Source organism: Emydura macquarii, unplaced genomic scaffold (assembly GCF_026122565.2).
Source record: "Emydura macquarii macquarii isolate MOO-44397 ecotype Brisbane River unplaced genomic scaffold, CSIRO-AGI_Emac_v2 contig_2897, whole genome shotgun sequence".
NCBI lineage: Eukaryota > Metazoa > Chordata > Testudines > Chelidae > Emydura > Emydura macquarii.
In genome coordinates, this window is record NW_027133034.1 from 55,747,603 (window position 1) to 55,771,313 (window position 23,711).

At 38.2% G+C, this 23,711-nt stretch overlaps 1 protein-coding gene across 1 annotated transcript in view; it reads right to left on the bottom strand.

Moving 5' to 3' along the window:
• IPO11 (importin 11) overlaps positions 1 to 23,711 on the bottom strand; it is a 294,514-nt gene that overhangs the window by 15,732 nt on the left and 255,071 nt on the right. Inside the window, exons 28-29 of the mRNA XM_067568644.1 lie at positions 21,636 to 21,731; positions 13,805 to 13,889 (exon numbers count right to left, since the gene is read on the bottom strand). Of these exons, the coding sequence (XP_067424745.1) occupies positions 13,805 to 13,889; positions 21,636 to 21,731 (181 nt within the window). The remainder of the gene's footprint in view (positions 1 to 13,804; positions 13,890 to 21,635; positions 21,732 to 23,711) is intronic.

Genomic DNA, 23,711 nt, shown 5'->3' on the forward strand with positions numbered 1-23,711 from the left:
TTCTCAGGGTTTACGCTCCTTTGCTGGTGGGAGGAACCTGGGTCCACCCCACTTCTCCAGGTTCCAACCCAGAGACCCTCACTTGAATTTATTGCTACTACTTCCCTGAGCCTCTTCCCATGTGGCCCCTTTATCTTCACCCCTTACCTCAGGGTTAAAGTTCTCTGGTCCTCTCTTCTCCAACTTAAGCAAATGTAAGTCAAAACCATGAGTCCCTCATGCTCCTTTGGCCAGAGAGCCCCCTTCCATTCCCTTCTGGTCCCAGACAAGAACTGAACTGTTAAGGGCCTACAGCTCTTTTTATCTGTGCCTGCTGGGCTCTGATTAGCTGCTTCTGTGAGGCCCCTCTAGGCAGGCTTGGAGGAACCAACTTCACTGCTCTTCTCCTGATGCAGGGTGTAATAGGACCAGAGGGCCTCTTGTAGTGCTGTAACAGGTATAGTACGGAAATAGTGATTGCTGAAAAGTATCTTTGAGTGTTTCAGTGAAAACCTGATTTGATTGAATGGAGTTGTGAGCTTTTGTACATTTCGTGCTGTGCAGGAAGAATAATTTTGTGTTTTCTCATTAATCTCATAAAGGGCATGACTACGGAAATCTGTGCCACACATCCATTCACATCAAACTTATATACATGTATATTGATGAATGTTGTAAACTCATCCTCTGCCTGGGTTGAGATAAATGCATATCTTCTAAGGGGTGGAACATTTCTATCTACACCTCAGAAAGTGCTCAAGACAGGAGCTTCTCTTTTGCAAACCTGAAGGTTTGCAGGATACAAAATGGTCTCCATTCCTGCATATCCCCTAGGATGTGCCATAGAATACTTAGCCGCCTTGAGAGGGGCCTTGAAAACGCCTCAGATTTATTTAAAAAAATAGTTTTTTAATGTTCACAAAAGGTCCAGACTTGCAATGCTGGAGCCTGAAGTCTTCTGTTTATCTCCAGAATAGTTAAGGAGTGATCAGTGCAAGCTTCCTCCCGTCAGATCACTAATACTCATCTTCAGTACAGAGGGATCATCTTCAAAAGGCAAGACAGCATATTCATTTTTTATGTCCAATTAATTTTTGGTCATGTTATGGACTGTTTTCTAAATTTCATTGTCTTTCTAACACTTGTATAATCAAAGAAGAGCACCTGAAACATCAGACTTCTTAAAAACTAGGTGGTTTCCAGGCATAGCTCAGTGGGAAAATTCAGGTTTAGTCTATTAAATGCACTATATTAAATTAGTATATTATATGTTACTCACAAGAATCTGTACTGAATATCCTTACAATATCACGACCCTTTTCCCAAGAAGAATTACATTATTAACAACCCCAGTATTACCTTTACTCACCTCCATGTCAGCTTCATGCACATGAATTGTGCACACCTGGAAGTTTGATGTACCAGTTAAGCTTAATTTTAAGATTCAACTTCCTCTAACTCAGCTGCTAGGAATCTCTGGATGAGAAATTTATAATTAGAAGAATGCTAAGGTTGGTTAAACTAATCTCTCTGACAGAAGAGCTGATGATTTCTCATTTTGCCTAGAGAGCTGAGATACTATTAATAAAATGCCTGTTACCATACATGGTGAAGCGTGAATGTGTTATTCCTTACAGGCCTCTGTTCAGATGACAGTACTGTGAAAGGCATTGCACATTATTTTAGTAAAGCAATTTTAATATTTTGTATAGCAAACTTGCAGATTTGAACAATTTGCATGTTCTTATACTACACTGTCCTCTAAGATATTGATTTTGAATCAAGACAAAATTTTAAAAAGTTTGTACTGAAATTGATCTTTAGTGAGGGAATCTTTATTTATTTTTTGTTGTGATTTTATTGAATTTATTGCATTATATGAATGAAAACTTTTCTACATGATCCGATGATAACAAGGTTGGTAATGTATATACACTTGTCAAGATTCTTTATCTTCCACTGTACATGAATCAGGAAAACTCCCTATGGGAAAAATTTTGGTATGTAATTCAGACCAAGTATTTTCATTTCCATTTCCAGTTCCTTCCATGGACCTCCTGTGTAACCCTAGGCACTTAATTTCTGTGCCTCATTTTCCACACCTGTAAAACGGGGATAATACTTAATTCTACCTCACATATATGTTGTGTTTGGAGATCTTCATAAGATAGACCCTACAGAAATATATATTATTATTGTTATAACTGGTCTACTACACTGAATTAGCATATGCTTAATAAGGACAGCAATATTAGTGAGACATTTTCCTGAAAACTGAACTAGACTAATTATAATGTATGGCATTGACTGTTGCTAATTGGGACAACATTAGCAAAAATTCTGCTCAATGAGAATTCAGTTAGTGTCAAGGGGTTAAGTGGTATTTACATTTGAAATGCTTAGCCTTCTAATTCTGAAATGGCCAACGAAGGATTAAAAGAAGAAATGTATTGAATAACAGTTCAGTATCAGCCTTTTTATTCACTTCAATGCTAACCTTCATTGTAAAGCTTTTCAGACTGTTTAATCAAGTTCTCTCTGTCTAGTTATTTATTTGGCTACCATTAATTTATGATGATGTCACCACCGTGGGTCAGAACTGATTCAGAAGTGTGCACTAGGATCAAGTCAGTGATTCTGGTATAGCTCTCATTTCTCAGTTATTTATATTATGGTAGCATCCAGAGGTCATGATCAGGATTGGTGCAGTACAAATATAGAAGTAGACAGTCCCTGTCCCAATGAGCTAAGGCAGAGGGTGAGGTTCTGTGCTGAGCCTCTTAGAGACTGAGCACAGAACGTGCCGCTCCCAGGGAGAAGGATTAATTGGGCTTTAAGCTACTTTCATGCCCCCTGATCCGGGGCTCTTTGAGTAACTTATATAGCCCTGGGGGCCTATCTAAATCACAGTAGCCTCCCTAGGCTGCCCCAGGGGCCTCAGCACTACATACAGAATCTATACAGCACAGCTCCATGAGCTGGACACATGCTTCCATGCCCAACCTAACCTCTGACATTGCCCTTGGCAGAAGGAGTCCTTGGAGGGCAGCCTAGGTTTTTCCACAAATAAATGTATAAGAAAGCGCATAAAACTCTGTTGCATATTATGCCTTTGGCCTAATAGTGAAAAACAACTACACATGCAATCTGATAAAGGCTATTTTCACTTGAGAGATGGGTGATAATACCCAAAGCAAAATTTCATGTATACTGAGGGAAGATATCTTCACAGACAGGCTGGCTAAACTACTGAGGAGGGCTTTAAACTAGGTTCGATGGGGGATGGGGACCTAAGCCTGGAGGTAAGTGGGACACCAGGAGGAAGCAGAAGGAGGAGGGTGCAACAGGGGAGGCCTCCTGAATTGCACTGAGAAAGTAGGGCAATCGGCCAGTTATCTCAAGTGCCTACACACAAACGCAAGAAGCCTGGGAAACAAGCAGAAGGAATTGGAAGTCCTGGCACAGTCAAGGAACTATGATATGACTGGAATAACCAAGACTTGGTGGGTTAACTCACAACTGGAGCACTGTCATGGATGGGTATAAACTATTCAGGAAGGACAGGCAGGGGCGAAAGGGTGGAGGAGTTGCACTGTATGTAAGAGAGCAGTATGATTGCTCTGAGCTCCAGTATGAAACTGGAGATAAGCCAGTTGAGAGTCTCTGGGTTAAGCTTAGAAGCAAGAACAATAAGGGTGATGTCATGGTGGGTGTCTGTTATAGACCACCAGACCAGGAGGACGAGGTAGATGAGGCTTTCTTCAGTCAATTAGGGGAAATTTCCAATTCATAGGACCTGGTTCTCATGGGGGACTTCAATCACCCTGACATCTGCTGAAAGAGCAATACAGCAGAGCACAAACAATCCAGAAAGTTTTTGGAGAGTGTTGCGGACAACTTCCTGGTGCAAGTGCTGGAGCAATCAACTAGGGGCCGTGCTTCTCGACTTGCTGCTCACAAACAGGGAAGATTTGCTAGGGGAAGTAGAAGTGGGTGGCAACCTAGGCAGCAGTGACCATGAGATGGTCGAGTTCAGGATCCTAACAAAAGGAAGAAAGGAGAACAGCAGGCTACGGACCATGGACTTCAGAAAAGCAGACTCTGACTCCCTCAGGGAGCTGATTGGTAGGATCCCCTGGGAGGCTAATATGAGGGGGGAAAGAATCCAAGAGAGTTGGCTGTATTTTAAAGAAACCTTATTGAGGGCGCAGGAACAAACCATCCTGATGTGCAGAAAGAATAGCAAATATGGTAGGCACCCAGCTTGGCTTAACAAAGAAGTCTCTGGTGAGCTTAAACACAAAAAAGAAGCTTAGAAGAAGTGGAAGCTTGGTCAGAAGACTAGGGAGGGTTATAAAAATACTGCTCGAACATGCAGGAAGGAAATCAGGAAGGCCAAAGCGCAACTGGAGTTGCAGCTAACAAGAGACGTGAAGGAGAACAAGAAGTGTTTATACAGGTATGTTACCAACAAGAGGAAGATTAGGGAAAGTGTGGGCCCCTTACAAAATGGGGGAGGCAACTGTGTGTACTGCAAGGTCCACCAAACTCCAAGAGTATCCTGCAAGATGAGAAGAGAGAGACTCCTCCTGTGTAGTAATTCTTAAACATAAAAAAAGAGAAAGGAATTTCTATGCAAAATTTTTAACCTGGAGTTATGGTTGAAAGAATCTATCAGTTACTGAAGTAAAAAATTCTTAAGACAGAACTATAGTTTTCTTCAGCAAATATTTTCTAATGTCTAAAGCCTTGAAACTTCAAATTAAAGATCCATTTTATATCTCCTTGCCACCACTAATGCAACAAATTTGCAAATATATCAATGCACAGTTAAAGTCAGTTCAAACAAGCTTTTAATACTCTGCCCCCATAGTGCAACCCTGTCACTATTTATGGTGTTATGTTTTCCACAGAAGAACTGCAAGCATTGGAAAAATCACTGGTAGGGACTCTCAGGTGACTTGGGGGCAAAAGAACACTGATCTTAATTGTTAGATGGTCAGATCAGTGATCACATTTAACTACACAAAATATATACTGATTTGTATTTCAAATTAGTAAATGTTTCAGAAATGCTCACTAGCATGAGAAAAGATGGTTACTCACCTTGTAACTATTGATCTTCGAGATGTGTTGCTCATGTCCATTTCATTGTAGGTGCGTGCGCAACCCTGTGCAAAGTTACTGGAATTTTTTTCCCCTTAGCAGTATCCATAGGGCCAACTTCAGCGCCATCTGGAGTCCCGCACACATGCCGTGGTACATAAGATGCCACTGGCCCTATGCCCCTCAGTTCCTTCATACCGTCAACTCTGACAGCAGGGATGGGGGACGGGTCACGGAATAGACATGAGCAACAGATCTCGAAGAACAATAGTAACAAGGTGGAATATCATGATATGAAAATATGCGTCCTTCACGTCAAGGGTGGCATACCAGTCTCCTGGATCCAAAGAAGGGATGATGGAGGCTAGGGAGAGCATGTGGGACTTTAGCCTTCTGATGTATCTGTTTAGTCCCCGCAGGTCCAAAATAGGCCTGAGGCCCCCTTTCACCTTGGGAATGAGGAAGCAGCGGAAATAGAAATCTCTTCCTCTCATGTCAGGTGGAACACAGCTCCTCCACAGCTCCCAGAACGAGAAGGTTCTCCACCTCCTGCATGAGGAGTTGCTCGAGAAAGGGGTCCCTGAAAAGGGATGGGGATGGAGGAGTATGTGGAGGGGGAAAAGAGAACTGCAGGGTATAGCCCGCTGCAATGGTACCCAAGACCTAACTATCCGAAGTTATACAGGCCCATATCTGGAGGAAAGGGTCAAGTAAGTCATGGAATTTTTGAGAAGCAGGATCCTGGCATAAGACTGGAAGGCCATCTTTGAGTGCACCATCAAAATGACTGGTGCTGCCCGTTAGAGCATCGGAAAGGGCCCGGCTGGTTGGCTGAGGAGGAAGACGGGGCCAGTCGGTGCTGCCTAAAACTTCTGTCTATGTCCCTCCTTCTGTACATCCCAAAGCGCTGGGCCTGGGACCTAGGTTGCTGCTGCAGAAGGCGGAATTGCCTCCTTGAGGCCTGTGGCATGTAAAAACCCAACGAGTGCCAAGTTGCCCTTGAGTCCCTCAACCCGTGGAGTCTGGTGTCGGTCTGGTCAGAGAAGAGTGCACTTCCATCGAATGGCAAGTCCTGGATGGACTGTTGTACCTCCTGGGACAGACCAGAAGACTGCAATCACAAGCACTGGCACATAGGGATCGCAGAAGCCATTCATCTTGCAGCCGAGTTAGTCGCATCTGATGCTGCCTGCAAGGCGTCCCTGGCCACCATCTTACCCTCCTCCTGGAGGGTGGCAAAGTCTGGTGCCTGTTCCTGGGGCAGAGCCTCCCCGAAATGCTTAAGGGAGTCCCAGAGGCTCTAATTATACCTCCCTAGCAGTGCCCGCTGGTTAGCAATCCGGAATTGCAGGCTCGCCATAGAATGAATTTTTCTCCCAAACAAATCCAATTTTTTAATGTCTTTGTTTTTGGGGATCGTGCTGGGTTGTCCCTGTCTGTCCTGCTCATTGGCAGCCACCACTACCAGGGAGCCTGGGGAAGGGTGTGTGAATAAGTATTCAAATCCCTTCATGGGGACGTAATACTTTTTCTCTGCCCTTTTAGAGGTTGGTGACAAGAAGGATGATGTTTGCCACATGGCTTTAACCACCTTGAGAACCCCTTTGTGGACTGGCAGGGTGACCCGAGCTGGCGCCACAGCCATCAGCACATCAAAGAGGTTGTCCAGTATTTCTTGGTGCGCCTCCACTACTAATCCCAAGTTTGAGGCAACCTTCTGGAGGAGCTTCTGGTGGGCACGGAAGTCATCCAGGGGAGATGATGGCCCTGTCGTGAACACCTTGTCTGTGGAGGAGGATGACAACTGACACAGTGCAGGAGGTGCTGGCATCTCCCCCGGCTGCTGGGGGACCACTGCAGATGTCCCTTCCAGTGGGTCCTCCTCCCCCTCCAAAGCAGAGCTGTGACTGTCGACGGGCGGTGCCAGGACTGTGGATTGTTTCCACAATGACCTAAGGGAATAGGACCCTTCAGTGGGAGGAGAAGTAAGAATGTCACCACGCCACAGATGAATATCTCGGTGCTGAGGATCTATGATGGCACTGATCATCCCTGGGCAAGCATCTGGGTGCCGGCGACCGGGTTCTGCGCCGTGAATACACAGGCAAACTCATTGGTGCCAGGGATATAGTGATTGGTGCCGACTCCGCGATGGTAAGCATCTGCTAGACTTTGTTCGGGATCGGTGCCACCCTGCCAAGTCCGAGACCTTTGGTGCCAGCAACCGAGACAGGTGCCAAGTTGACGCCGCTGAATGCCTCCAATGTCGGTATTCTGATTCTGGTGCTCCTCCCAGTGATTGGGAATGCACCCTTGGGGATCAGTGCCTGGAGGGAGGAGACCTTTTCCTTGGAGACCTGGCTAGTGGAGAGGCACGTCAGGGCTCCGGAGAGCGGTGCCTTCCCTTTCACTTGCTCCATCCGGGGCATGGGGTCGGAGGCAAGGACAGGGCCATCAACTCTCTTGCCCTTTGAAATACCTCTGGTGTCGACGGCACCACAAGCTGCGGTGTCCTGACCTGGAGTCAGAGGAGGCTCCCTTGGAGGGCTTAGGGCTCTAGGCGGTGAGCCCTGCTCCTGCAGAGTCTGTTTGGCCTGCTGGACCTGTGATGGACTTGGTCTTCTTAGGCACAGGGGAACGACCCCTCTCTGAGCGTTGTTTCTTCTGCTTCTTCTTCGATGGTGAAGCAGAAGATTAGTGTCATGGAGGTTCCGGTGCTGGAGGGACACTCTGCACCAATGCGGTGCTCGGCATTGAGAGGGAGCGGGACAGCTCTGAGGCTGGTCTTAAGGCAGCCTCCATCAGACCGATTTCCCGCTCTTTCTGAGTCCTTGGTCTGAACGCCTTACCGATCTGGCACTTGAACTGTCTGTGTGACTATCCCAGACACTTCAGACAACTGTCGTGGGGTTGCTAAGCGGGAAGTGAGGGAAGTCTGAACTGTCTCAGGGGTAAGTCTGAACTGTCTCAATATTTGCAAGAAGGGAGCATACTCAGTGTCTTTAGTTCATGTAAAAGAGATGTTACAATACCAGACAGTAACATATGGAGTGGAAGAGTAAAATTAATAAGGAAATCAATTTTCAAAAAAGGAGCAGATCAATATGCAGATATTTAGGGGGCAATATCAAAGAAATATTTCTGATATTTAATTACATCACTTGGTTATATGTCTGCTACACGTTAATCATTCTAGCAGCATTGAATTTCAATTACTATGAAGGGCAGTTAAAAAATTCTATTGATAAACCCATAAAATTTTTAATAACCACTGCCTTTAATGATATTGAAAGCTTTATACTTTAACTGGGTGTTCTGAAATCCTATTTCTATGAAATCAACAGGTACCAAACAAAACTTGACACATTCCCAAACTCCTACAGTACTTATCAGCATTCTCCACAGTTAAAATGACTAACAGAAGCGCCTATTTTAACTAAATATCTTAAAAAGTACATATTGTAAGTGCACAGATAGTTCTCAAATAATAACTAGTTTACAGTCATGAATACAAAATAAAAAGATAGCATTAAGTTTAATTTGAAAGCTCTTTAGTTTAATGGAAAATGTTCTATTATCTAAAGGAAGCATTACAGTTTATCAAATACTATATTTGAGTAAAATCCAACTAAATGGATAGCCAAAGAAACCTTATTTGTTTGGACAGCCTGTCTATATAATTTCATTAGCTGTCCAGTACAAAAACCTACATTGATCACTGAACCTTCAGAAGTGTATTTTTAAACTGACTGAAAATGTCATAAGCTACAAGAATTTCATCATTCAGCTTTACTCTCTACATTTTAATCAGCTCTTTCAGAAATACTGTCAATTGTAGCTAGAAAAACTGTATATGAGAATATTTACTTTAATATTTTTCTTTATAAGAATAAAAGCAATAGTCACTACTAATATCAATGAAATAAAGAGAGATGACAGCTGAAAAGTGCAATGTTCCTAAGTAATAATGTGCTGCATAGTATCGTAATGCAGGTTTTCTTGATGTACTTCAGTTTGTCCCTCTGTCAAAATGTAAATGACATAATTTGACATAACTGGCACACAGAAAAGAGATTTTATACTAATGATTTATGTTTTGGGAAAGAATATGTCTCCTTCTGTGTGTATAGCAGAACAGGTCCTGATTGCAGCCTTTGGGTGCTGAAGTAATAAATCATCATCATAATAGCATATATAAAACTCCAAAGACAGGACTAACATTTACTCCTTTATTAACAAAGAAATCAACTTGTAGTGAAAAACAAGTAAACACACACAAACCTCAAGTATTCTGATTATTAAGCAGCACTGTAAGAATTCCTCTTTTAAATCTTACAGTAATCACTGGAAACATTCCATGTATTATCATCCCTACACCTGCTTGACACTAGAAATTTTTATCTTTACTTTCAAGTTTCATCTTTGAATTTGCACTGTAAAAATGCCATAGTAATTTAAAAAAAGAATTAAAATATTCTAACACTTTCTCTCAGTAAATGAAACCCTACTATGGTTCCCTCGATTTTTCTCAATTTTTTAATAATTAATAATGTATTGATTTATTAAAGGATTTAGGTATAAAATTATTACAGAATGCTACTACGAGTTCTCAAAAAGGTTAATCAAGCAAATGAAGAAAAGGGAGCAACTAAGAGTACTGTCAATCCTATCTATGGGCATTATGACAAGAATCTATTTGTAATCAGAAGCCTCAAAATTTCACAAGTGTTTTTGTGGGAGAGGAGTAATGGCAAGCCAAATTATCTTCTTTTATCTTTCTGTAGCTATTTTTATCACGCTGCGGTATCTGAGAACCTATATGGTATAAGAGTACCTTCAGTCTTTCTGAAAGGAATTATTTAACTGATTCATTATCTAAGCCAAAATACTTATTTTAAAATAAAAACACAAAATAGCAAAAAAGATTGCTAGAAAATATAAAAATGTTTATATTCAGGAGGTATCCTTTGCTCCATTGCAAGATCCACTGAGCCAACCCCAACCCTAACTCATCCCTAACATCGATTTTTTCTGCTTCTGCTTTCTGAAGGAAATCCCATGATCATGCTGACATCCCTCACTAGAAGTTTGCTCTCTTCTCCTTGAATTCTGCCACAGTCCTAGAAAAACAACTCTTTTTCCTAGCTGTGACTGAATCCCTTGTCCACAAGCCCAGCTACACATTTGTTACGTCTCAAATCCTTCTCCCTCTTGTCCCACTTCCCTCTCTGCACCATTCGCCGTCACTCAGGCTCATAACTGTGGTGGATTGGCATTAGAACAATAGTCCAAATAATAGCATCTTGGAACTTGGACTGGTTTTTCTACCTCCTGTTCTTAATACTTTTTGGCTGGTACATAGATTTTAGGCTCAGATTCTCAAAGGTATTTAGGCTTCAAATTTCCATCGATCTCAATGGAAGTCTGAGAGGATCTGGACCTTTGTATTAATTGGCTAGTGAATTCTTTTATTTGAGCATTTATAATTAAACAAAAGAAAGCTAGCTTCCCCATGTTACTGGCATAATTTATAGTTATATATATCAACCTGATAATCTGATTTTTTTATTGTTTCATTTTTTATTAGATAGGAAATCCTATGTAAGGTAGAGACAGGGATCTGATTATGTGTTTTGTGATTTTATTTTAATTTTTAAATGTTAACTGTAATTAATAAAGCTTGTAAATTTTAAAAGAAGTTCAATTCATGGGGTTGGGTTTTTTTTTGCTTAAGAAATGAGGGTTCAAAGTCAGTTGAACCTTGGAGATGTTAAAGAGAAATAATCCAGTTTTGTTGATTAACACCAAATTGTTCTCATGCTATCAACAATACTGCTGCACTGTATGGGAAACAATATTTCACTGTGTACTTTGATTTGTAAACAAGCTAATAAAGGAAAACTCAATCTTAAAGCTATTTATAATTAGTACTGTACCAATATTTTTCTTATTGATTTCTGTACGCGTATAATAAATCTATATGTGATGCATTATATTATGAATAAAAAATCCCAACAAAAGTTATTTTTCAGCAAGATGGCTGCAACAAGGAAGCTAGAAAATAAAAAACTTTTGTTAAAAAAATCGTTTATGGGTTATTGTGAGAACGGCTTTTTATTTTACAAACTTTCAGCCAACATACTTATGCAAAATGGATTCTGTTTTCCTTTAAGTATATTTAGCTATTTACAATCTCACAAAAAAATTGGCATTGCATGAATTTCCCAGGGACAAATGTATCCCACAGGAAAGATTTGACAAAAACTTTAATTCAAGAGCAGGCAAGGATGAGTAATATGCAGCCTAAACCTCAGAGTTAGATTTACAATATAATAAAAGAGAAAATTCAATAGTTTTTTTATAGTCGCAGTGGTTAACTTTTTTTCAACTATCAGTGGGGAAAAAGAAGTTCTGTTTCTCAAAGTTTGACAGATATATATCAATTTGTTATTTTCTCACAAGATTATAAGAAATACTAGGCAAAAGAATAAGAATGACCAATTAAATATCCACTAATGAAACTACAGTCTAACTACAACCAAAAGGTTATTTACTTCAATATAAAGTTAAGCATCCTCAAATCCCTAGTATGCAGTATGCAGTGCATGTTGTTATGTAACTTCAAAAATGTTTCAGTTTTGTTGTGATACTCATTATCAGATAAAATCGGTTTCTGAAACTATACAGTTTCAACTATACTATTCTATTGCAGGATAAAACCTCAGTGGTGTCTAAATTAAATAAACCTTAACTGACCAGAAAGTATTATTTAACCTTCACTTTACAGAGACTTTTTTCATTGTATTCCCAGCATCTCCTGGGTCATGGGACTACTCTTTGATTAGAGACCATTTACTGCAGAATGGATTAAATGCGGCTGAGTGTCTGACCCTAGATTTACAATTAATGGAATACAATGTACTGTAGGTTAGGTGCTGAAGTGAAACGCTCTTTAAATGAGAGATAATAGTACTCCAGTAACTAAGTTGCTATATTCTTCCTAAACCTACATTCACAAATAAAATAATCTCTCCATAAGGCATGAAAAAAAGAACACAGTAGATTTCTGACAGGTTGTACTGTCAATCATTGAAAAGTAACTGATCATTTGGAGAAGTCAGCTGATAAACAAGGCAGACAAAGAAGAAATGCACATACTTAATATCCTGATGTCATTTTCAAAAACTGATTTTTGGCATACCAGATGCAGCACTTTTATCTAAGTGTTCTGTTACTCAAAGAAATACTGTGTCTAGTAAAATAACAAAATTACACTAAAGAAATGTTACATTTCCACTCACTGGCAAATTTACTTTCAGTGGTTCAGTTGCAGAAGTGCAGACCTTGTATTTCTCCTTACTACTTACTGTGACTGCTAGGATGATGATCAGTTACCACCCAGGATTTTCCTGGTATCTACAACTCCCTCCTCTGCTTCTCCACATAAATTCCTTCATATCTGAAAGAAATATGTTAACCTACCCTACCTCCCTACATAATATGGTGAGGCTCTTGTAAAAGCCAGTGCTTGGAAAGTCTGGTTGGTTGGGAGTCTGCACTGTCTCAAATGAGCCACAGAAAGTAAATTAAAAGGTGAATGGCACACAATGTAATTGTATGTCTTGGTCTATGACAGCTCAGATAATGTGTTCTGTATATCAGTACCCTATCAGGAAAAAAAATACTAAGGAGGAGGAACAAAAATTCAAACTTAAAATAGAAGAGGAAGACTAAGGGGAAAGGAAGGAATGGATTATTTTATGCAATAGCAAATGTATCCTGAGCTACCATTGCTGGGGCCAGGTACCTGCTGCCAAAAAAGGAGCATTTGGCATTGAATTTTCAATGAGAACAGGTCTTCAAAATGATTTACAAGCATTGCATTCTTACTGAATTTGGCTCTATTAAAGCAAGCAAACGACTATCATCATAAAATGATACAATAAATCTGCTATGTATCAGTAGTATAATATTTTTGTAGATTGTGAAAGTGTTTTATCATATTTTTTCATGAATATGTTCTAATTAAAACTTGGAAAATCATGGAAGTTTAGGATTAAAAATACCAAATTAAAAACAGCTGAATGGGATTACTGTAATTAGGGATTCTACAGTCTTAATGAAAAGTGGATTTACATAGATTAATATGCAAAGAGTTGACATAAAATACTAATTAGCTCTACTTAAAATTAGCATACAATTTAAGGAAATTAAGAACCACCTGAGGAAACTGCTAACTGTATACCAAAAACAGGAAAGCCAAATGTTTATATAAGGTGATGGCTTCCTGCCAAAGAAAGAATGAAATATGAATTAAACAAATCATTACAGATATAAACTGTCACTTCTGTTCTACAGGATAAACAAATATTTTGTGCTTATACTTCTTTTTCCTGCAAGAAAGACTAAATATTCGGAAAACATTAGTAATGTCCCTGTTTGAGACAAACGAAAAACTTGAAGATATGTTAGGGATTACTTTTCCTCAATCACCTCTTGGCAGCATTTCCTTAGAGTCTGAAAAAATGCAAAAGTATAATTGTTTATGCTATGCACTTTGTCCTAAAGGTTTCTGACCTTTCAGGTTGGGAGCTGAGTTTTTCCAAGCATACTGTAAGTGACAGCAATGGACAAACCAAATCCAGTGGCAAAGAATTAAGGTTGACTAGTGTATTAAATCATAACTCCAGACATTTAACCGAAGATATCAAGAACTTACCATCTTCTTCCTTTTGTCCTGTTCTGTAGGAGGCTCCTCATCTTCTGTCACTTTGGGCTCCTCAAAATGAGACATCAACATGCAGCTAAGAACACGAATACAGATAATTGTAAATTCACACTAAAAATTAAAATACTCACAAAATAAATGGCAGACTAACTAGGTATTCAAAATAATGGAAAAAATATGTGTAAGTTATTTAAAATCTAGCATTGCTTTTTAATAGTAGCCACCTCAACAGGATTTCAACAGATATCATAAAGGGGAGCACATCACTTAAGAGGTTTCGCAGAACCTATTTTATTGCAAAGGGGACCTTCCCTCTTAGAGACAATAGTGCCCTTTCTAAATTGCCAACCTACTTAGACAACTTGTTTTCAACTGGAATATATTAAGTCATATGTTTTTTCAGTTTGTATCTTTGCTACACTAAACAGACATATGGATTTACAGAAGTTACTGTGGTTACAGAGAGTGCTCAAATGTTTTTCTACTCAAGTCTCTGAAATAGTCAGGTTTTAAAGTAAAATTTAAAAATGTTCAGATACTTAGAGTTTGGTTCTGCTTTATAAAACCTGTGCATGTGCCAAGGTCACAAAGCAAGCCTGCTGTTGAAAGCTGCTTGCTAATAAAGTTGTCTCCACTTTCAGGCTCTGTGGTGGTTTAATTTATTCTTTAAGGTATTTCAAGGTTCATTTTAATAACAGTGCTATATAATCCCAGTATGTCAACATGTCATAAATGTTTGATGCATTTTAAAAATGGCTCTCAGAAGTGTGTTTTATTATGGTAAAAAATGATTAGGGTCTTTAATAAAAGTGAATTGGTGAATGAAAAGTTTATTTTCAAAAGATGATGGGTATTCCATAATTTGATGCAGATTGGTAGAAATGAAATGTGAGGAACACAAATGACAATGTGGGGCTCCAAATTTCTGATCCCAAAATTATGATGAGCCAATAAATAACGTATAAGCCCACTATGGTGAAGATGCTGCAGTCCAAGTGTGCCCCAATGAGCTAATGAGGAAGGTGTCAGTTCCCGTTGTTTCAAGACTGTTCTCTTTTATACTTGGGAAATGTATCAAAAGATTCCCACCAGTTCTGAACTGGTTAGTTCACAGGTCCTTTTGAACAGCAATCACAGAACCCAAGGGCTCCCCTTGTTTTATGTTTAAGATAAGCCATGGAGTCGAGCACTGTGCTATAAACCCAGGGTGCCAGTGAAGGTTCCAGGCTGCATTGTAAATGAAGCCTAAGTTTTCTGAGTATTTTTCATAGAGGATAGTAAATAAACTGCCTTTTGGGGGGTGAGGGGAAGAACGAAAATAAAAACCACCCTTGACAAAACATTAATACAACATTATCCTTATCCAAGTTCCTTTAGTGACTAAATAAGCCTGGGGAAGGCAACTACAGACAGATTCTTAATCAGTAACAAATTACCAATAATAAAATAACCAAATCCACAGAGCTCTTTGCAGATGCCTACAGTAAAGAGGTAGTAGTGTTATGGACCATCTGATAGTTAACAAAATAAAAGTTTACCACTTACAGCTTTCAAAAAATACATAAAATGAAGAGGCAGAAAATGTTAGCAAGTTCTAACCCCACAACAACTCAGGCCTGGTAACGTAACTAGTGTATCTCATGTCGACGTACTTATGTCTATGGAGCGTGGCGTCTTCATGACACTATGTTGATGGGAGAGTGTTTCCCGTTGACGCTATCTTCCACCTTTTGGGAGGTGAACTAATTCAGTCGACCGGAGAGCACTCTTCCATCAACTGAGTGGGTCTATACCTGCTCAATCGATGTCATTGCATCGATGTCTGCCATGTGGCAGTGTAGACATGTCTTCACCCTGGTAATGACTTGTGAATCAGTTGAACAGAAACTAGATTTGATTCATACCTCTGCATGGAGTTTAGATGACTTATACAAACCAGTATAGCAAGTAAACTTGCTTCTTTACGTGAACAAACTGAACCTTTAATTCAGGACAATGAATCTCTGAGAAGTAGAGAGGAACACAGAATATTCCATGAAATGTAAAAGCAATATATTAAAATCTGATAAAGGATATACTCTTTTTACACAACATATATTTATCCTGTACAACTCATTGTCACAAGACATCACAGAAGCCAAGTGCATATTAGGATTCAAAAAGGATTACACACTTGGATGAAAAATGGGAACATCCTCAGTTATATTACATAGGGTAAAAAAATCTAGTTTTTTTAGAATGGATATAAAGACCTCCAGCTTTTGGGCATAAACCAATTAAAAACATAAAAACAAAGCATGTAGAAAGTAATTTCTTTTATAGGACAGTTAGGATAGTTTATTCCTTAATTATCTACTACAGAGTTTATTGCAACCTTCCTCTCAAGTATCTGGTACTGATCATTATCAGACACAGGATATCAAACTACACAGATCACTGATTTGAAGTGGTATTCAGATATGTTGTGTTACAATGGAAAACAGATAATATTCAATCAATTTATATTTTGTACATTTATCATCCATATTGATAGACTAACAATTAACTGGCCCTCAATGCGTTTAAATTATATCTAAAAGAGAAGCTTGAAATTAAAGGAATTAAGATGTTCTTTATTTTTGCATTATAATGCTTAAGCTCCATGTTCCTTTCACAGGTACAAGAGGGATTTGTTGACAATGGATAATCCATATTTTGAACCAATATTGGCTATGAGTCTATCAAACTCTGCTTTCATTGTGATATCTGTTTTTTTCATCAGATTGATGCTGAATTTTGGAGCTGATGAGATGGAGCAATTATGTGTTATCTCAAGGTTTTAAAGTTCTATTTTTTCTTGCAGGGATGCGTTTGATGCAGTTCAAAGGAAACAGTTTTTAATTTTTTCAGCAGGAGGTTAAAAATATACAGAGAAATTTAACTTCTTCCTGTTTAATATCTGCTGACAAATTAAACAGAGGAACAGTGTATATCTCATGTGTATTATGAGCCTGACCAACACTGATTTTTTGCGAGATAAAGTTGTAAACTGAACACAAATTAGTTTTCAGCTAAGACATCCTCTCACTTGGCAGAAGATGATAAACATGCTGGAGAAAAACTCAGTAATGACACACTTGCTTTGTAGAATAAATTGTATTTTGATATCCTTAATACCATAGTACTGAACAACAGATTTTCCCCCCTTGTATATATTTGTGAGTATTGACAACAGGAAGATGTTTATATGGAAAATCCTGCTTTCTCTGTTTTGCAGATGATATAGCCTCAGCTTGGGGATAAAATACGATGACTACTTATATCGATGTGTTTATTGGTATTTGTTGTTTTTTCCATTCAAAAAGGTTTACTCTTTCCTATTGTTAATTTTATTTTATTTATTTTTATAATTCATTGTAAATGTATAAGGAGAATTTAGGCATAAAGGAATTGGATGTGTGAAAGCAGCAACTAAATTTGTTTTTTTACACTCAGAAAGACCTCTGTAATTTACACTGTTTGAATGCATTTAGATAAAATTAGGGAAGAAGTTACTATAATAATAAATAATAATATATATATATATATATATATATATGTATACACAAATATACATAACAAAGTATTCTATGTTTATTATAAGAGGATATTTAATTGCAGTTATTTTCAACTGCAGGTTATCATCCTTCATAATAGGGGTTTCTTCTATCTATTTGGTATTCTGCCGTCTAGTGCATTTGAGGGAAGCTGAAATAAAAACAATATTTTTTAAAATATTTCCTATACATCCTTATTGCCTATTTTGAAATGCTAAAGCAAGGTAGGATAAATTTGACATACTTTTGGGCTCCATTAGACCAAATCAGAGATACTAACAGAGTTCAGTCAGAACTTTTTTCTACAAAAAACATGTTCAGCAGGCAGATACCAAGTAGCTCAAGTACTGGCTTTTAAAAACATATTCCTGATTTTAGGAAACAGACTACATGGACCATAAAAAGTTATTTAGAAAAAAGTCTTCTATCCCTAACAAGACTTTCTCAGTCTTTCCTAGGAAATGCAAAGCAAGCCCATGTACTCTCAGTCATGCAAATACAGCAACAAAAGTTCAAGACTGTATCTTAGAAAAGCTGATGAACATTTCTCATTACAATCTCTTTTCTTTTTTAAAGGTACTCGCTATTTGACACAGGTTTTCCAAGCAATGCCTGCTAACTGCTACTGCTGCTGGAAAATTGAAATCTGCAAGATTTCATTTTTTAAGTAGTAATCAAGAACCATTCCACAGATTAAAAGGAAGATTCATTTAGAATGTTATTCCTTCTAGTGGATTAAAACAAGCTGAGCTGATAATATTTATCCCAATCAAAACTCTCAGGGTACTGTACGGTAATTCATGATAAACAAAAAAAATGTTTTAAAAACAATGACAGAATCATTAAGTAAAAGAACAGGAACATAAAAAGGAGGCGAGTACTGCCTGTGAGAAGAGGGAAGAGTTCTAATGTTATTTATTATAAATGAAAATAAACAAACACATGCACATGAGACAACAGCTATCAAAATTAAAAGCACCTTTGAAAATGGAAAGATTTAAAGTTTGTGTTCAATGATGTCACTTGGTTAAAAATAAAGTCAGGATGAATAAAGAGTCAATTAGTCTTTTAATTTATTTTTAAAGAAAAAAAAAAAAAGTGTTACTCAAGCATCCCTTTTTGAGGTAGCAGACCTGCCCCCTGCTCGTAGAGGTTTGTACATCCTAAGCAGAGGAGCGAGCCAGTCAAAGCAGTAGCTTCTGAGCAATAGTAAATTAAGAGAAGAAACTACTGTTTCAAAGAGCAGCAGGCCAAAGAACACCAGGCAAGGTTACCAGGCAGTAGATGGGGTTAGGAGAACACAAACAAGAGAAAAAGGAGCACCCTCCCGTCATTCTTCTCCATTATGCACCACTGGAGGAACTTCTCACCTCACAGTCACAATGCTCAGGGTGAGTATTTGAAACTGGATTTGGGCATAGAGCAGGTCATACCTCTACGTTTTTTTCAAGCTGGTCATCTGTAGCTTCAGCGAGCCAACACTGCATCAGCTCACATTGGGGTTACCTTAGAAACCTTTTTCCTCCACAACCATAAGGAATAGAGCATTTTCTTCAATTAAAACCTTAGATTCTGCAGAAACTACGTCCATACATGTCAAAGAAAAATTTGGCCACTGACAAGTAGATCAAAACTTGGCCTAGGAGTCACCAAGTGATTCAATGTATAGCAGTAAATGGTCCTCTTCATTGTTTACTACCCCAACAATCCTTGTGTCATCTGCAATGTTTATTAGTAAAGATTTTATATTATCCAGATCATTAATAAAAATATTAAATAGTTGTGAACCAAGAAGCAGTCCTTGGGGGACTCCTCTAAAAATGGCCAGTTCATTGATATCTCCCCATTAAGAACTAAATTTTGAGATCTGTCAGGGAGCCTGTTTCAATCCATCTCATGTATGCCCTGTTAATGTTATGTAATGCAAGTGGTTTATTGAAAATGTCATGTGGTACTAAGTCAAATGCTCTGGAGAAACTCAGGTATTCTATATCAACACAGTTGCCTTCCTCAACTGGACCTGAGATCTTGTTAAAAAAACACAACACTTAACATGCTTGTTTGACAAAACCTACCTTACATGAAACCATGCTGATTGGCATTAATTATAATTTTAGTCCCTAATTCTTTAATAGAGTTCTGAAGTAACAATTTCATTACTTTACCTGGGATCCACATCAAGCTAAGTGGTCTACAGTTCTTTGGGTCATTCCTTTTAACCTTTTCAAATATTGGAACTACATTGGCTTTCCTCCAGTCCTTTTGAATTTCCAAGATTTGTTAAAAATTATCATTAGTGATTTAGATAGATCCTCAACTAGTTTCTTCAAGACTCTTGAATTTAAGTTATACAGGCCTGTTGATTGGAAAATGTTTAATGCTAGCCCACATTGCCTTGTGTCCTCTTTTGTTACAAATGGTAAACTTTCTGCTCCAGCCACATCATCATACAGGATGGATACATTCTGGATATATCATACATATGTATACATCATACAGGATGGATACATTCTCCTGCTTTGTTCCAAACACTGAACAGAAATACCTATTGAACATTTCTGCCTTTTCCACATCACTATTTGCAAGTCTACAGTCTGCATCCAGCATAGGACCTTCACCTGACTCAGGGTTTTTATTTAGTTCCTAATATATGTTTTAAAATGCCTTCAATTGTCTTTAACCTTATTGGCTATTGATATTTCATTTATTCCTTTAACTTCTCTTATCTGTTACCTACATTTTAAAACTTTTCTCATATTAAGTGTCACTTATTTACCCTTTTCCCCATCATTTATATATTTATTTTTAAGTTTTATCATTGCTTTCATATCTCCTTTTAACAAGATGGCTTCTTGCTCAGAGTAATTTTTTTTCATGTCTGTGGAACTTTTTGGGAATCCAGTAGGACATCCTTGAACAATTCCCTGCTTTTATCAACACTTCCCACTTCAAAACTATATCTCCAGTCAGCTGAAAATTGCTTTAAGTTTAGAAAAGTAGCATTTTACAAGTTCCAAATATACATACATATTACTGGTTGTTGCCATATTCTGTCTGCACAAAGTAAAAGTAACCAAATTATGATCACCTAGGCAATCATTAATTTTTAGGTCAGTGATTTATACCCCCTTTTATCCATCTGAATGAGGTCCAACATTGAGTTAGCCTGTGTTAGGTACAGGACTTTTGTATTAAGAAATTATAAACTATTATTTTTTAGAAATTTGAGGAATTTTCATTACTGGACAACCAAGACATACAAGACACTGTCCAGCCAATGTGCCAATAAACTTTCCAATCACCATTAAAATCTTCCCATCGGAAAGAATTCCCAGAGTAAAATTAAAAGAGAATTAAAATAACATAATAGGAAAGCAATGAAACATTATAATTAGAAATTACCAGGACAAATGAAAACTTCCTTATCCAGAAAATTTGACAGGAAAGTCTCTAAAATTCTCAGCTACATCACTGCATTACAAGGCATATCATTTAAGTGTCAGTTCCTTTCAAATCTTTCATAAGATGTTAAAATATAACAAATCTCATTGTCAAAATCTTTCATGTAGTAAACTCTACATCTGTTAAAGGAAATGTATTAGTGGTTCAATACTTATCCTATATAACAAAAATGTAATTCCCTAGATTTTGGAAAAATAGGATGACTAATTCTATATACCTGTAGCTCCAGCATATGAAATCTGAACTGGGACTGAAAGAAAGCTTTACCTACTTCTCTATGAAGACTCCCTTTAATAAGTGAAGACAGAGCAGCACTTTCAGAAATACAACAGCTCTACTTGACCAAAAATATATTATGACCTAGAAGTACTTTCAAGGTTGTTAAGGAATCCTTCGCAAGTCTGAAAACACCTGAGTCACAGTGCTTATTACCTATCACGTGGTCTTACAAATCACCACAAATAGGTATATAGGTTTGTAGATACACATATGCTTTGTAAAACCATGTGGTAGGTGAATTTATTAACCAAAATCTAATTTAATCTACTCTCACTTCAAGGTTGTTACAAAATTACAATACTTTTCTCATGTTTCAATACTCCCTTGAGACCCCATGCAAAAACATCTACTATTGTAAAAAGAGACTTCTTCAAAACATGCAAATGTATCAACTCCTCCCCAAAGCAGTTTTTCCAGAGAGAATGAGTGAGTAACTGAGAGAGAGAGAGAATGTTAAACTGCTACTACAGTTCAGCACACACAGGTCAATTAGATTTTCCACTTACTCTTTGTATGTTCTTGTTTCAGGATCTTCAGTCATAACATCATGCAGCCCTTCCACAGAAATGTTAATGATGCCACAGAATTTATCCTGGATAACACTGGAAAAGAACAGGAAAATGTTTTAGCTGGATTGGCTAAACAGGAAATTTGCTTGATAACCATAGGGTGCTCATTATTTAATGCTCAGCTGAACACATTATCAAGTAGCTTTTCAAAACTTTTAAAATACATTAGAACTTAAGAGTTATGAGCATCAGAGTTAGGAACTGACCAGTCAACCACACACCTTATTTGGAATCAGGCAGCAGCAGAGACTTCTTTATGAGCTTCCTTGGGAATGAAAGGTTTGACATTGAGAGGTAGCTGGCTAAAACCTATGTATCTTGGGTGGGTTTCTTCAGTGTTGGTGGGACTATTGCATGTTTGGAGGAGAAAGAGAAGTTTCTCTTTCCTGTAGGATGTGTTGGTTAATTTGATCAGAAGTGGCACCAATTTTTCATTACTCTCTTTCAGAAGTCAGGAAATGCATGAGTCAAAGTCACAAATCTTGAGTTGAGACTCCTTTCTTGATGAGGAAATGTACTGGAGTCTGGGAATGCAGTCTGGCTACTAATGGATCCAGCTTCTTGGGAAAACCTTCCTGAATGTGAGAGATCTTTTTAGTGAAGTAGGATGATCTTTCCTTACAGAACTTGGTGCTCTGTTCTGACGCTGCTTTTAGGCATCCAGGATTAATATAGTGCTTTAACAACCTGGATAGCTCCTTGGGGGAAGGATTTAGTATCTTTAATGGAGGTTGAAAGCAAAGTTTTCTTGGCCTGTAATACAACCTTTAGCATAGGCTTGGAGGAATGTATAATATTCCATCAGAGCTGCTGTGTGACAAACACCATAAGAAATGCCCAAGGTTACTAGGATCCTCACTGGCAATGCCACTGCATGCATTAATTAATTAATTATTCATTTTATAGCCCTCACAAGTGTGCTAGGAGCTTTAGAGAAAATCTAAAAAACAAACTTCATTAGAACCAATCAGGAGATCTCACAATCTAAGGAACCAAGGTAACATCTATTAAAATCGAAAGAAAGATTGAACAGAAGATGAGTAAGAACTTTTACAGGAATGAGGAGGACATTTAACTGAGGAACAAGAAAAATCATGGATCACATACATGATAATACAGCTGCTCAGTAAAGACTACATCTAGGTATGTGCCTTAGGGTATTTCTAAGCAGAAAGCATATTGTCTAAAGCCATGTAGATTTTGAACATCTGAAAGTTAGTCTGTAATCCTATTTTTAAACTGTTTGCATATAACTTCTTGTGCATAGATACTTTTTCTGGTTTATAAATTAGCCCTGGCACGTAAAAAGATTTTTATATTATATGAATAGATAGGTTTCTGCTATATTCAGTTAGCCTTGATATCTCTGGACAAGGGTATCACCGGGACACAATCATGTGGTACTTCACCACATCTTGGGTCTGGGTTTCAAGGGAAGAGAATCAGGAATGGTGTCCCAAATACACTCTTCTGCAAGCAATGCCATGGGGAAAGGTGAGGAGTAAGCAGAGCTACGGCTCAGCCTAGTTTCCACTAAGGCCAAGGGAGATGGCTGGAGAGAAGATGGTTGGAGTATTCTGTGTCCTGTAACTAGCTATAGCAACATATTCCTTTACAGTGAAAAAGGTAAGCTCAAGAGGTACTATGCACCAGAGGCACAGTTCTTTCAGTGCTCCTCCCTTGGGTGGGTATGGACCCTCCATGTTTCGGACTGAACTCAGACTCAAACTAGTGTTAAGTAGCTTGTAGAATCAGAAACTACTGGGTATTTTTTTATTGTAACTGATTTCCACTTTTTAAAAAAGTGTGTATTTAATTGTTTTTATAAATAAGTATTAATTTACTGAGTTCCAAAGTCTGTAAACTAAGACTACAGCAAAACGATGCTCAGGAACAAGTGTGATTAAATGGAAGAACTGGAGATCAGGTGTAAGTGTTGCTTAGAATCCAAGAAGTTTGATGCAGAGCTATCCTGGATTAGGACAATGGGATTAAACTCACCACTAGGAGGCT